This window comes from Balearica regulorum, chromosome 4, assembly GCF_011004875.1.
Source record: "Balearica regulorum gibbericeps isolate bBalReg1 chromosome 4, bBalReg1.pri, whole genome shotgun sequence".
Taxonomy (NCBI): Eukaryota; Metazoa; Chordata; class Aves; order Gruiformes; family Gruidae; genus Balearica; species Balearica regulorum.
Genome location: NC_046187.1, coordinates 17,188,359 through 17,201,935, shown reverse-complemented (window position 1 = coordinate 17,201,935; position 13,577 = coordinate 17,188,359). Strand labels below are relative to the sequence as shown.

The window sequence follows — 13,577 nt, the reverse complement described above, 5'->3', positions numbered from 1 at the left end:
TTTAAAAAAAATATCGACCGGTTGCTCTAAAGCGCATTAATTATTCAGGGTAGATCTATACTTACTTCGTGTCAGAGTCAAATGGATATAGCGCCTTCGCTCTGGGAAGCGAAAGCAAATAGCGATGTAGTTTTGAAAACTAAATAGGAGCGCTTGAGATTTATCGGGGCGGGGGAAAGAAAGAAAGAAAGCTCTAAGGAAAAAAATAAAGGTGACGACTGTAGGGTAAGAAACGGCATACTCTAATTCTGTCTACATTCGAGCGAGCTGCTGTGCGACGCTCCATATATTCCCAAGATTTAGAGAGGAAGCTTAAAGTCATAGAAACATAGCAGACACTGTCACATACCGAACAACAGAATCTTTAAGATTTTTTTTTTTTTCTTAGATGCACTATGTTTATAGAAACTACAGGGAAGTTTAGAAAACGTCAGCGAATACGCCAAGCTAAGGCATCGGCTAGGTGTCGCGTTTAGACTATCTTTACATCTCCTGTTTCCGTTTCTTTCAAATTTGACTTCTGAGATTCAGAAAGAATCTACTTGCCTGAATTTAAGAACCATTCAAGAAAAGTCAGCGTAAAGTTAAAGTAATATTTTTATTACTATTTGCAACAAGTCAGTTGTGGGGCACATAATCTGACCTTGGCACCGAAATACATTTAACATCAGTAAAACTTTTTTAAAGGGAGATTTGTACATATAGTTAAATAATTTTTCACTTGGTGACAACATTCAGGCAAACAAGAGAGAATAAGAAAAGGACTATACAGGGATTGGAAAATGTACCTTTCGGGTTTCGTTTTGAGGTTGCAAAAGTCCGATTGCTTCTCTTTTTGTGACTTTTTAAAAATTCACATTGGAGGACAGGAGGAGGAGAGGCTCTTCCCTTCTTCCGTGCAAGGCGGGGAGAGTTTATGCCGGGAAAACCGTCTGTAAGTTTTTAAACGCCGAGCTGCAGGTGGGTGGGGGGTGGCGGGGGCCGCGTTTCTTTCGCCGCCTCTTTTCCGTCGTCGTTTGCGTTAAATAAAAAGTTTTTTAGGCGCTGTTGTTGTTTACGGAGGGCGAGTTTTGCGCGCGGGGCTGTTAACCCTATAGCTTGTCGAGGCTTTTGGGATTGGTGAGGATTTCTCTGGCTAGCCTCCAGGTCTGTTTGGCAGCGCTTTCCAGGGCCGAGTGGGGTTTGCCCTGAAAGAGGTCTAGGTTGGGCAGGAAGTAGTGGGGGCAGCGCCGGCACTGCAGGCAGGAGATGAGCTGCAGGAGGATGCCGTTGAGCCGGTCGCCCAGGCACGCCTCGTCCCAGTCGGTCTCCCGGGGGTGCTTCTCGCACTCGTACAGCAGCAGCGTCTTCATGTGGTAGTTGTTGAGGGGCTGCCCGGGCAGCTCCAAGTGCCGGTCGCGCAGCGTCTTCAGCACCGAGAGGCACTTGTTCCTGCAGCCGCCCATCAGCAGCCGGTTCTCGGCCTCGCCGAACTGCAGCACCCAGGCGTCGCTCTCGGCCGAGCTCTGCTTGCCCGTCAGCGAGTAGCACTCCTTGGAGAGCAGGTTGAAGCCCTCCGCCTTCACCTCCGCCACCCGGTTGGGGCCGGGCCAGGGGATGTGGGGCATGGGCCACTGCGCCGCGCTGCGGGGCCAGATCCCGGTGCACTTGAAGGCGGGCGTGATCTGCACCACGTACCGCTCCCGGATGCGGAGCTTCACCTCGCTGGTGTCCGCGATCATCTTCACCACGTCCCGGTAGCTGCACTTGTCCACCGCCTGGGCCACCAGCGTCTGGAAGCGGGAGCGGATCTTGCGGGCGGACAGGTAGCCCGAGGCGGTGATGAACTCCACCCAGAGGGACATGCTGCGCTTGCGGCCGTCGCTCAGCTTGAGCACGGCGCAGCCCGGCAGGGAGCCGTCGTCCACGAAGTTGAAGACGCCCATCTGGTTGAGGTAGAGCACCACCTCAAACTCGGTGGGCGAGATCACCTCTAGCCCCTCGTAGCGGGCATCGATCTCGCTCAGGGAGCTGATGAAGCGCGGCTCCTGCACCTCCACCTCCTTCAGCACGTCCGACACGACCTTGCACACCTCCCGGATGGTCTTGGCGATGGCCGCCTTGCGGGCCTGGCAGCGCTCCGTGTAGTATTTGTTGAGCTGGTAGACCAGCTTGGCCTGCGCGGCGATCATGTTGGGGCACAGGTCCGGGCTGTACACCGGGCTCTCGCAGTACGTTGAGGGATCCAATGCTTTAGCGGTGGCTGCAGCTTTGCGGAGGGCACCAGCCAAATCGCAGACCCCCACCCCCTCCGGGAAGAAGGCGGCAGCGGCGCGCCAGCGAGAGCAATTAAAAAAATCGGGGAGGACGACGAAGCACAAAGGAGCGAAGCCCAGCGCTGCCCCAGCGAGGAGGACGAGGAGTGCGAGCCGCAGGCGAGCGTGGCGGTGCGGGCTGGGCGGCGGCGGCGGCGGTGTCGGAGCGGCGGGCAGCCCCCGCGGGCTCCCGGAGCGCAAAGTTTTGGGTGGCGGTGGGGGCAGGGAGGTCTGCGCTGCCTTTGCGCTCAGGCGCCCACCCCCCCGCGCAGCGGCAAAAATGCCGTTTCAATAGTTCATGAAAAAAACCCCACCACACCCAAACAAACTTCCCCAGGACTCGCAGAAGGTCCCCGCAGAAAAGCCGGTCGGCGGCGAGGTTTAAAACCGCACACGATACGAGAGGAGGAGAAGAATGCGAGCAATGCCCAGAGCGGAAGAGTGAACTCTCTGTCTGTCTGTCTGCCTCTCTCTCTCTTTCAGTCCGTGGCACCGCCAGAGATGTGCATGAGTTTGGCTGCCGCTCTCTCAGACTGTCAGGGGGTGTTGTTGATTTCCCTTTTCCTGCTGGAGGCGTTGTCTGAACCCGGCTCTGTGGCTGTCTCTATCTTTACGCGCAGACGTGTGCACTTGGTCTGTGATCTCTCATTCCTGTCCTGCAGCTCTATATAGATTGTTTTGAGATAGATATATATATATATAGTTGCTTTTTTTTTTTTTTCTTTGCACAGACTGTGTTTTATCCTGAGCGGGAGGAGGGCGTAGCTGCTGTGCCCGGGATGGCTTCTCCTCCCCCTCCCCACCCCTGGAAGTGCGCGCCGAGGCTCTCACTTTCTGCGCCTCTCCTCCTCCTCCTCCGCCGTGTGCCCGTCTCTCTCCGCCGGTGCCGGCGGGCCCTGTAGTTTATGAATGGGGCCGGGGCCCGGGCGGGGGGCGGAGCCCCGCCTCCTACAATCGCCGCCGAGCTGTCAGCGGCGCGGCCAATCGCGGCGGGCGGCGGGCACGGCCGGCGCGGGGGCGCGCATACGCGCCCGCGCCTCATTCCTGCCTCCTCCTTAGCGGCGGCGGGGCAGGGGCGCCCGGTCCGCTCCGTGCTGGGGTTTACCGGCGTTAAAGCCGGGCCGACGAGGGGGAGCCGGGGGTGTGCGCGGGGCTGTGAGCGTCCTGGACCCGGCGCCGGGTGGGAAAAAGCTGCAACTTTGCCGCGGCGGCCGGGTGAAGGGTGAGCGGAGCTCGCTGCCCCCGCCGCTTGCTGCGAGGAGACCCAGCGGCAGCGCCGGTGTGCGAGGGGAAGGGGGGAGAGGCGTGCCGGTGCTTCACCGCAGGCATAAATCTTCTTTCGCTAATGCCGGGCTGCAGCAGTGAAAGTGAGACCGTCACTGGAGCAGAATCGCACACCTTGTTTTACTGCCTTCAGTCAGTGCCGGAGTCACGTTAATTTAGATAAGTCTCGTGCCATAAAGTTCTGTTCATCCTCCTAAAGCGTAGGATTGAGTTATTCGAAAGGAAACTGTATTTTATGCAAGTTTGTATTAATAAGAATATCGAATGATTTGGACATAAAAAACTGTAGCTATGTTACGCCAGTTCGGAAAGAGCAGCTCGCTCGCAGTGCTGTAACCCCCCCCGGGCAGTACCTGCTGCAAAACAAGCAGCAGTGTTTCTCCTGCGGAAACTCGGGGAAGACGATCTCCGCGGCTTCTGTCCTCGGGCCAAGGGTGCGGGTTCCCGCAGCGCCTTCGCCCTCCTCTGGGCCGTTCAGCCCCGCCGGGGCTGCGGAGCACGGAACGGGCGGCGCGGCCGAGCCTCAGCGCGGTCCCCACGCGGGTCCCTGCTGCGCGGGGGCGGCTCTCGCAGCCCCGCCGGCCGCCGTGGGAGCGCGGCCGGGGCCGTTCACACGCGATGCGCTCCTCCTTGCGGGGCCTCGGTTGAACCAGCTCGCAGCGGTTGGGCTCGGTTTCTTGTTCTTTCCTCCTTTCGCTGCAGCTGGCTGATTTTAATAAAATATCGCCGTCTGTTTTCCGTGTGCATTTAAATTAGAAACATGTCTTGTGCCGACCGTACTACTGCGCGCTGGAAGGAGGAAGTACGGACGTGCCCGGCGCCGCTGGGGCTCCGTTCTGCCCGAGGAGAGGATCGGCTCGTTATTTCCCCTGGTGCCGCCGGGGCAGTCTGCGCCCGCGGGTGGGTTGGGGCTGTCGCGCCCGCCCGACGCTCGGCGGGCCGCGGTGCCCGGTGCTCGGCGGGGCTCAGGCGGGCGGCGGTGTTAGGTGTCCCCGGCGGGCCCGGCCCCGGCCCCGGCCCCGGCGGGAGGGAGAGGAACCCAGGGAAGGCGCTGAGGAGAGCAGCTTCAAAGGGGAGGGGGACGGGGATGGGGATAGGCTGCGACGAGGGGAGAGCCGCTGCTCTCACGGTCTCCAGGCGTCCCAGGGACGCGCGGGCTGGAAGCGGGGCTTTCCGCCCCGGGGCGCCGGTAAGTGCCCGCGGACCTGCTCCCTCCCTGGGGCCGCGGCCGGCCCCGCTCCGCTCCAGGCGGTCAGAGGCCCCTTCGGTGCGACCCGCACCGGGCGGGCATCGATGTGCTTCCCCTGCGCGGAGCGTCTCTTCGGGGCTCGGCTGGCCGGGCGGAGCCGCCAGGGTCTCGCGCCTCGTCTCCGGACTGCCCCCGGCAAGCGGAGGAGTTTGTCAGGGTTACGGGGTCCCTGTCACACGCCCCGCCGAAGCTCCCGGAGCGGACCGGGGCGCACTGCGGCCGGTCTGCCTTCCCGCAGCCGGGCTGGCACTTCTGCCCGGTCCGGCGAGGGGTTCTGCAAATCGACCCTCCGAGCCTCCGCGGGGTTTCGCTTCCAGCAGCTCGGGGATGTCCCGCGTCCGTCCGGGGCACGGAGAAGATGCCGGAGCCGTCAGGCGGCCCCGGTAAGGGTGGGGGGACGCGCTTTCGTGTTTTCGGGGTGAAAGCAGAAGGAGCGGACGATTCTCCTCCCACCCTCCCCCGGTAAGGTGACTAATGATGAAACGTTACTAGTGTTCAGATTTAAAACAATTCATTACCAATTTTCCCGTCTGAGGTTGAAGCTCTAGTAAATAATAAATCAGCTAAACAAAAGCCGACTTTAATTTATTGCCCCAGCGCTAATTAGAAACATCATTTGAGCAATAAAGTTAAACACTTCCAGCAAATAATGCACGTGAAACCCTTCTCTCCTGTGTCTGGGAGTTTGTGGCCGCACTGCATTAAGCCCAGCTTCATCTGTGGCGGAATTTGCTCTCGCCGGGATGAATAATTGAAGGGGGAACAGGATCCGAGGAGGCTATAATTGAAGAGCCCTTGTCACCTCTGCTTTTATGTATGTTAGTGTAGAAGTCCATCAGCAGCTCCTTGATGGTGTATAAAACGAAGTGGCAGCCCCTCCAGCAGCAGGAGATACTGTATTCCATTAAAAAGACCGTGTGCGTGTGTGTGCCGCAGAGAGGGAAACTCTCAGGGCTAAAAGCCACTTGAAGTCTTCAGACCGATTGATCTGTATTCTCTCGTTATAATCCGTCTCATCATACTTGAGTTAATGAGGCAGGGGCGGGGGTGATCTGATGGTCCTTGACAAATTCATTAGGGAGGCTGCGGGACATTTTATTTGACTGTTAAACATCGTGTTTGTTTGGTTTAAGCAGTGCCAACATCAGCATGCCGCTGCCTGGAGCAATGGTGTTTTGTTAACAAGGGCTTCTGTAAAAAGATACTGGCAAGGGGGCTCGGTGTGCAGAGAGGGTTCGCTCCCGCCTTGGCTCCTCCTGCCCCCTCCCGCTCGGTGCCGCGGGGAGCTCGGTCTGGTGTAAATCCAGGCGTGTACACGGGGGACGGGCAACCGTGTTTTCTTCACGCTGAGGATGGCAAAGTAGCAGCGAAGGGCTGCTGTTAAATATGCAAAGACTTTTTTTTTTTTTTTTTTTTTTTTAAGAACGCTATGTATTTGTATTAACCCTTAAAAACAACAACAGAAGAAAATTGGAAAACAACTCAGGAGTTTTAGCGAGAGGCACACAAGTTTCTTACTGTGTTATGATGTGGCGTACTTGCATTTGCTTGCCAAACCAGCTTATCAAAGTGGCATATATCACATTTTTCAGAGCTTTTTTTTATTCTGAACGGTGTATTTTAAAGTTTCTATAACATGGCACTGATAGAAGGTGTAATTTTTAAGGCCAGTGAAAGTTTAATCAAATTGACTTGAGGCTATTCAAGGGTTTCTGCCAGATCTGCCTTTTTTTTTCCTCCCTCTCAGTGAGAGGAGAGGGAAAAGTGAATGCAGGAACAGGTGCTCCCAAAAGGGCTAAGAAGTATTTTTATGAATAGCATAGGAAATACGTATGCGTATGTATATGCTTTGTTCATGGCAGCTTTGTAGATGAGACCCAGCTAGCGTTTCATTATTTTCTACTAGTCGGTTTCCTCTCTGTCCTTTCATTTAAGGGAAGCAGTTTTGCAGAAAACAGAAAAATTAATCTGCTCATGGAAGCTAACATCGTAATATTTTTTTCCTGGAGATCAGTCTTCATACATTCTCAGCTTTAAGTGCTTCGTAGGACTCTGCTTCCATTTATAGAAGAACAGTATGGGAAAAGAGCTAGTGCCCTTTGCCTGTCATTTTCATACATTCCTGCACTGCTGATGGAGCTTGAACTGCTGCAGGGAATGTATGGATTTGAAAAGAAATGATTCAGTAATGCATGGTGTGTTACTCCACGGCAAAACCAGGTTAATAGTTACAGTAAATGCTGCTGTGGGTTTGACAGATAAAATTCTGTTTACATTCAATAGTATACAATGTGTACCTTTTCTTGAAAGTCATGGCTTAGCTTTACTATCTGCCATTCTGTTCTAAGGACCGTGTTTATGAAGTTAGTTGATAGCACACGCTGGGGGAGAAAAGATGGTTTCATTTCTACACATGTCATTAACGCAGCTCATCAGTTAAGAGTGTTGCATAAATCTTGTACTTTTTTCTGTGAAGATTGAATGGTATTGTAATTAAATAATTTATACGTGCTTCTAAGCGTCCCCAGCTTTCGTTTCTGCAGCGGGAAAGGGGAGGGTTCCAACTACTCCTTGAAGTACCTTGTTTTTGCTTTCCTGTTCAGTCTTAAAATGTGACCGTGTTCACATTCTGGTGTTAAAGCACGAGCAACCTGCAGCTGAAGGCTTTCTCTGATGCTTTGAATCTTGTATTAAAGGTAGCATCTTCTCTTTTCTCATAATGACTAATGATGACTTCTGTTAGCTGTAAGATTGCTTTGGATGCTAAATACTGTTTTGTAAGTTTGCCTTCAGTAAGTTGGCAATCAGGGAAAATCAGACACATGTACTAGAAAATAATATTTCTAGTGCTTTTGTAGCATTTTTTTCTTGTTCAAACTTCTTGTGGGCCTTTTGTTTTCTTTGGATGCAGTTAGGGTGGGTGCATGCTATTTTATCCAATAGAAATAACCAAATTCGTGTGTGTTGGCTGGTCTTTATTTACAATAATTGATTGATTACGTTAATGACATCAATTTTTAAAAGTATGAGAGCATGTAACACGCCAGGATTTTGTCAGCTTGACCTCTAGTAGAATGCAATAACACTTACTTGCTTGAGAAAAGTGTGAGGTAGGCTACAGAGATAATGTCTTGTCTGGTGAGGCTAAATGGCTACTTCTTTTAAAAATGTGAGAATTCCAAAGCTATTCTAAGCAAAGTCAAGGTTCTGGAAATTAAAAAAAAAAATAAAAAAAAAATCAATTTCACAGTGTTTGGCAGTAACTTTTCTTTTTATCAGTAGCTGTGTGATGATTGCTATGTTTATTGTCTTAGATGTTCACATATCTGTGCGTATGTGTAAATAATCATACCAACAAACAATAGCCTGCATGGTTTTATTGGTTAGGCGATTATTTTAAAGATCAAGAACTTCGGGCAGCTAGCCAAGATATTTACGACTTAACCTAGAATTCTCTAAACTATACCCTTTAAAATTGTCGATTTCTAGGTCCGGAAGTAGAAGCTTCTCATTTATATGCTTACATTTTAAAAAGTACTTTCTCAAGTACTACATATAGCAACGTGAAATCCTCTGCTCCTCACCAGCCACTGTACAGGTTACAACCTTTCAGTGAGTTTCTCTGAGTGCAATTTATAAAGGGAAAGGGTGTTGTGGGAGGAGGGAACAGAGGGGGCTCAATCTTCTCAATAGCACTGGTGATCAGCATGGAATATGTCGAGTCGCTCGCTCCCTCTCTCCTACCCGTATTTTAAGATGATTTTGTTTTGACTTTGGATCCTGTAGAAAAGACATGCCATTTTTATTTAATTTTAAAAAAAGCTTCCTGTTTGGACAATCTTCTAATTGTTCCCTCATTCAAATATAAGGCAGTTTATATGCACAGTTAGAGCCCTCTACTTTTCTGCGTATTGTACTTCATAATATTAAATTTTTATCCTTTGAAAGTACTATATTGACATAAAAGTAGTGTATTACTAGTTATAAAATCATTGCAGGGGTTTTGTTGCTACTTCTAATGAGAGAATCAAATCATAGCTATTCCTATTTTATATCTTGCTGTGCATATCTTATTTCAAAATAACTTCTTCATGCTAATATGCTGCTCTCTTTTTAGTTTTCTTATGAATTATGTAAAACCTGAGTGCAAAATAGTTCAAGGTACCATCTCCTGTGGCTGGGAAGGGGAAACTGTATTGGCTCAAATAACGTATAGAAGCCATCTGCATAGTTTAATTGAAATAATATTTGGTGATCTAAGGGATGGAAATTGTTCCTTTTCTTTAACCATCTGAAATAAAACTAGGATGTAAAACAGCTGTCTTGGCCTATGGAAATCAAGGTCCTGCCAGTCTGTTTCTTTTCTTCATTTTCTACTTCTATCTTCCTTTATTATCTTTGGATCCCAAGGAGTCTTTCTTATTTTCTAACTGTTTTTGTCTGCAACAAGGGGCTGGGTTGGTGGGTTTAAATAGACTTTGGATAGAGTGAAAAATCTTTGATCTATGGCTATGACTGCTTCCAAATGATTTGCTTGCTGGGACTGGACACTGTCCATGCCCTTTCACTTCGCTATCAGATAGGCACACAAAAAGGACTTGACATGCTACCAGATGCATAGTTAATCATTGCATTAGGTCTGTAAAGGGGTTCATCCAGACTCAATTAGGACTACCATTTTTAACTAGCGTTTGCTCTGTAGTTTCTTTGGAGTACAATATTAATTCTAACTGCTGTTCTGTTTATTTAAAAGTGCTTTAATGCAGTTCTATGCTTTTATTTTCAAGGAGTCTTCTCTGCATTTGTTCTGGTTTACGTGTATTTAGAACAACTGAGTGTTATAACAAATACTATTGCAGTATAGCATATCTAAAGCTTTAATGAAAAAAGTCTTTGTCTTTTCATAATTCAGCTGTTTTCCTTTCTCAATACTGATTTCTGAAAGTGCATTTGAAATAAGCTAAATGCAGTGACTGGCATGTATGGAGGCGGTGTTCAGCAGAAAACCTTACATGGTGTATCTAGAGGTTTGGAACTAGATCTTAAACTTTGCAAACCAACAGCAGCAGTTTTCCTATCACTTATTTACGTAAGAGCTCATCCTTATATCTGGCACTGCAGGCTTTTGTGTGAAAAGGATACTGAGAGTGCAGGAGTTACAAAGGTTCAGCTGTAGGGTAGAAAGCGTTAGGTAAATTATTGTTCTCAGTCTTACCTGGGATTTCCAGGAGTAGTTTGTATATTTATGTTAAAAATTGCTAACCATATGCACTGAACAAAGTGCATTAAAAATTCTGAACATTCTCAGAGTTTCAAAATAATCATAGTAATGATGATGATGATAATAATATTAATAACGATAATAATAAAAAATAGTGGTTTGTAGAGATAGCCAGTCCTTTTGTGGTATGAAGAAGCTCGAGTGTTCAAATTGTTTTGATCACACATGCTATCTGTATTTCCCAGTAGTGCTTATATTGAGGATGGTAGGCCTATGGAAGCAGGAGCATAAAAGGACATAAACCCACCATTGCTTGAAAATTGATATTAAAGGAACACTAATCAGAGAATTTAAAAATATTTTCATTTGGTTTTAATATTTTATTTATTTATTTATTTAGGAGGAAAGGCGGAGCAAGGCATTCAGCTATTAGTTTTGTTTGTTGTTTTTTTTTTTTTAAATCTATATATAGTTACTAAAGCTATTGTATTCAACTTCAGAATATAGTTCAGCCTTCACTTTAGATCTGAATTTACTTGCTTTAGTTCTTTGCTTCATGGTTGTCAATATTCTTTGAAGTGGGGGAGATGCATTAAAACGTAACATTTATCATTTGGTTGTAGTCACAGGGATATTCAGATGTTGCTAATGGACTTCCAAGATACAGGATGTATGAGTGAGTACTACTCTGAAGTGCCAGCTAGGACTCTCCGGGCATTTTTAAATTATTTATGCCTACCTGCTGCTCCAAAATACAGGTGTGTGCATGTGTATAATCCATTAATGATTAGTATTCATGCATATAAACATGCAAAGGAGAATAAGCCTAATATGAGAGTCCTTAAGAGGCATAGGCAGGTAGCTTTTCCCTGTTCATCCTGTATCTTGGAAGTTCGTTCTAACTGGCATCTAAGTGCCCGCACACCTATGAAGGGGAATTGTTTTATGTACTTTGTGGGTTTCCAGAGTGCGAACTTGAAAGAAATTGGGGCTTGAAATGCGTGGTCATTTGTGAATTTATGTTTTATCTCCCTTCACTTGAAAATTTATGAGGAGAGTGACTTAGGGTGCTTGCGTTGTGTGTTCCAGGGCTTGCCCCCACTGATAACACCCTTGTTGGCGTGAAAGTGCAATGCAAATTATGACAGTTACAACCTTCTGTTTTGTTTAACCTGTCAGTGGATTTCCTGGCTCAGTGCTGAAGGCAATGGCGTGTTCAGCTAGTTCCATATTCACCTAAACTTAAAAGGTCAGGTTTCTACAGGCAAGCCTAGTCAAAGCCTAATTGATGAGGAGGGCAGGGGGACAGAATTTACTGTTCTGTTGGCTAGTTTCATATCGTTAGGTTGTCCTGAAAGCATCAGGCAGTCACAGCCCCTTTCATGTAAGTGCTGACCCTAGACAGGAGCTGACAATCAAAGGAGGCAGCCACAGGAACCAGTGCAAGTAGGCTATTGATTTTTCAGTTAGGTCTAAGTAGTTTGTAGTATGGGTAATGGGTGACAGAGGCAGGTATGTCATTATCAATGAGCTCCAGAACAGTAGCGACAGCCCCCTCTCATATTTCCTTCAGCACTGACAGTATGCATCCAGCAGTGGTCAATAAATCGCCCAACCTTTTACTGACAAGTGACTTGGAGGTGGGGGTGGGAGTCAAAGAGCTAAACTTCCATACTTGAACTTGACGTGGATGCGGAGCAAGGATCTCGACATCTGCGTTCCTGCCCTGTCAGGCAAAGAGCCGAGGAGAAGGCAGAGAACAAAACAACGGTAGATGTGCAGCTGGGGAAGCTTAGCTTTATTTTATGCTCTCTAGAAAGTCGAAGTTTTTCTTGCGATCAAGTAGAATAGCTTAAAACACCAGCTTTCTGTATAAACATGGTCTGGTTCAGTAGTTAACTTAGGTTACCATGGCAGGGTTTTGTTTTTACTTTAGTATTGCTCTGCATTTAATCAAGGTTATCCTGCCATAGCAGTACAGCAATCACAGTCTGCCAGTCAAAATCCGCTTTTAATTCCGAGTTTCCTCTTCTTAAATTTCATATATGGAGACTATTTAGAGATACTGAAGCTTTCTTATAAATCCAAAGTGCTAGCAATACAGTTTCTGTTCCGACTACCAATGCTGTTTTGGGTCAGTAGCGGAGTACCAATACTTTAGGAAGCTGAATGAAATTTTTATTACTTGGATTTTACTAGCTGTGGTTTCTGAATTTAATAGAGGTAGATCTGAATTTTAGCTTTACACATAATTAAATTCTGAAAGGTATTGGGAGAACGTAAAAATTGTAATAAGTGGTGGGTTGTTGTTTTGTTTGCTGTTTTTTTTTAAAATATACTTCTATGGAAAATCATTTAAATGAACTCAAGTATCTTAATCTGAATCTCCTGAAGTTTTCTAATGTTGTTACTTTATTTGAGGGATGTAAGCTATCTGCATTTTTTCAGAAGTTGGAATTCAGTCAGGTTTTATGCTGTGCACAGATGTTAACAAAATAGCATATGCTTATAATTAAAAAAAATCTTTAGACAAATTGAAATAAAGCAGAAGAGTAAATGTTTTGAAAAACTTCCTTAAAATAACTCACTGCTATGGTATCTTGTTTAACAATGTTTGTAATGTTAGACAGAGCAGGAATCTGAGACTGTGTATGTTGAATAGCTGCAAAGTATCATACGTGACTGAAACTTTTTCATCTGCCTGCAGCAGCTAAAGCTGTTTTCTTCATGGCTGGCTTTTTAACTGCAAGAGCAATGTTGACACAGACTCAAGAATTGAGGTTGAAATTCATCACTGGATTATGAAATGATTTAATAAATATTTATGTAAGCTAAAAACCTGAGTACCTGTATATTTGAAGCCGTTATAAAACTAATTGGTTATAAAAATCTATTTAGGTATCGTTACATTGCCTATTGAATGATGCTTTGGAAGAGGGGCTGGCTAGCTGTCTTCCAGAGAAAAAAAATTTCAATTAGTTGGATTGAAGGTGTGCCAGGTTGTTTGAGGCCTTCGGTATTTAATGGGAGTTTTTCCTCTGCCAGCACCTACTCATTTACAACATCTTACAGGCCTTTTTTAAATTTTTAAACTAGGTAAAAAGTACAGCCATGCAGTCTGAATCTTATCTTTTCTTAGAAACAGGTACAGCATCTTTTACTGCATTTTTAGCGTTACTGGCATGTTGTATTGTTGCAGAAACGTAAAAAGGAGCTGCAGAAAGGCGACAAATTAAATTTTCATGAAAGAAAACCCTAATCAGCAGTGACAGGGTAAGAGAAAGATGATTGCCACTTGGTCATTGTGGAGAGGCACTTAGACTTGGTGTCAGTGCTTCTGTTAATGATGACTAATGTCTTTCTCGGAGAAAACGCATGCTCAAACATAATGCTACAGTCCAGAGAACGAACGGAGAGATAGGCACTATTAAGGAAGAAGGCTGTGAATCCTAAAACAAAAGCTCACGTCTTCAGATGAAACGGCTACAGTGTTTTTGCAATGCCAGAAAGCGCAGCTGTAAAACTGTGC

The 13,577-nt window shown here is 46.9% G+C and overlaps 2 protein-coding genes across 4 annotated transcripts in view; one reads left to right on the top strand and one right to left on the bottom strand.

Annotated features, from left to right (window-relative positions):
- Positions 1 to 13,577, top strand: part of LRBA (LPS responsive beige-like anchor protein) — a 419,285-nt gene that overhangs the window by 237,481 nt on the left and 168,227 nt on the right. The window lies entirely within an intron of this gene.
- On the bottom strand, positions 607 to 3,169 carry MAB21L2 (mab-21 like 2). The gene has a single exon (XM_075751279.1). The coding sequence runs from the start codon at positions 2,169 to 2,171 to the stop codon at positions 1,092 to 1,094; it is 1,080 nt and encodes a 359-aa protein (XP_075607394.1). The 5' UTR covers positions 2,172 to 3,169; the 3' UTR covers positions 607 to 1,091.

Coding starts and splice junctions, on each gene's coding strand:
- MAB21L2 (XM_075751279.1), bottom strand. CDS start 2,171: ATGATCGCCGCGCAGGCCAAGCTGGTCTACCAGCTCAACAAATACTAC.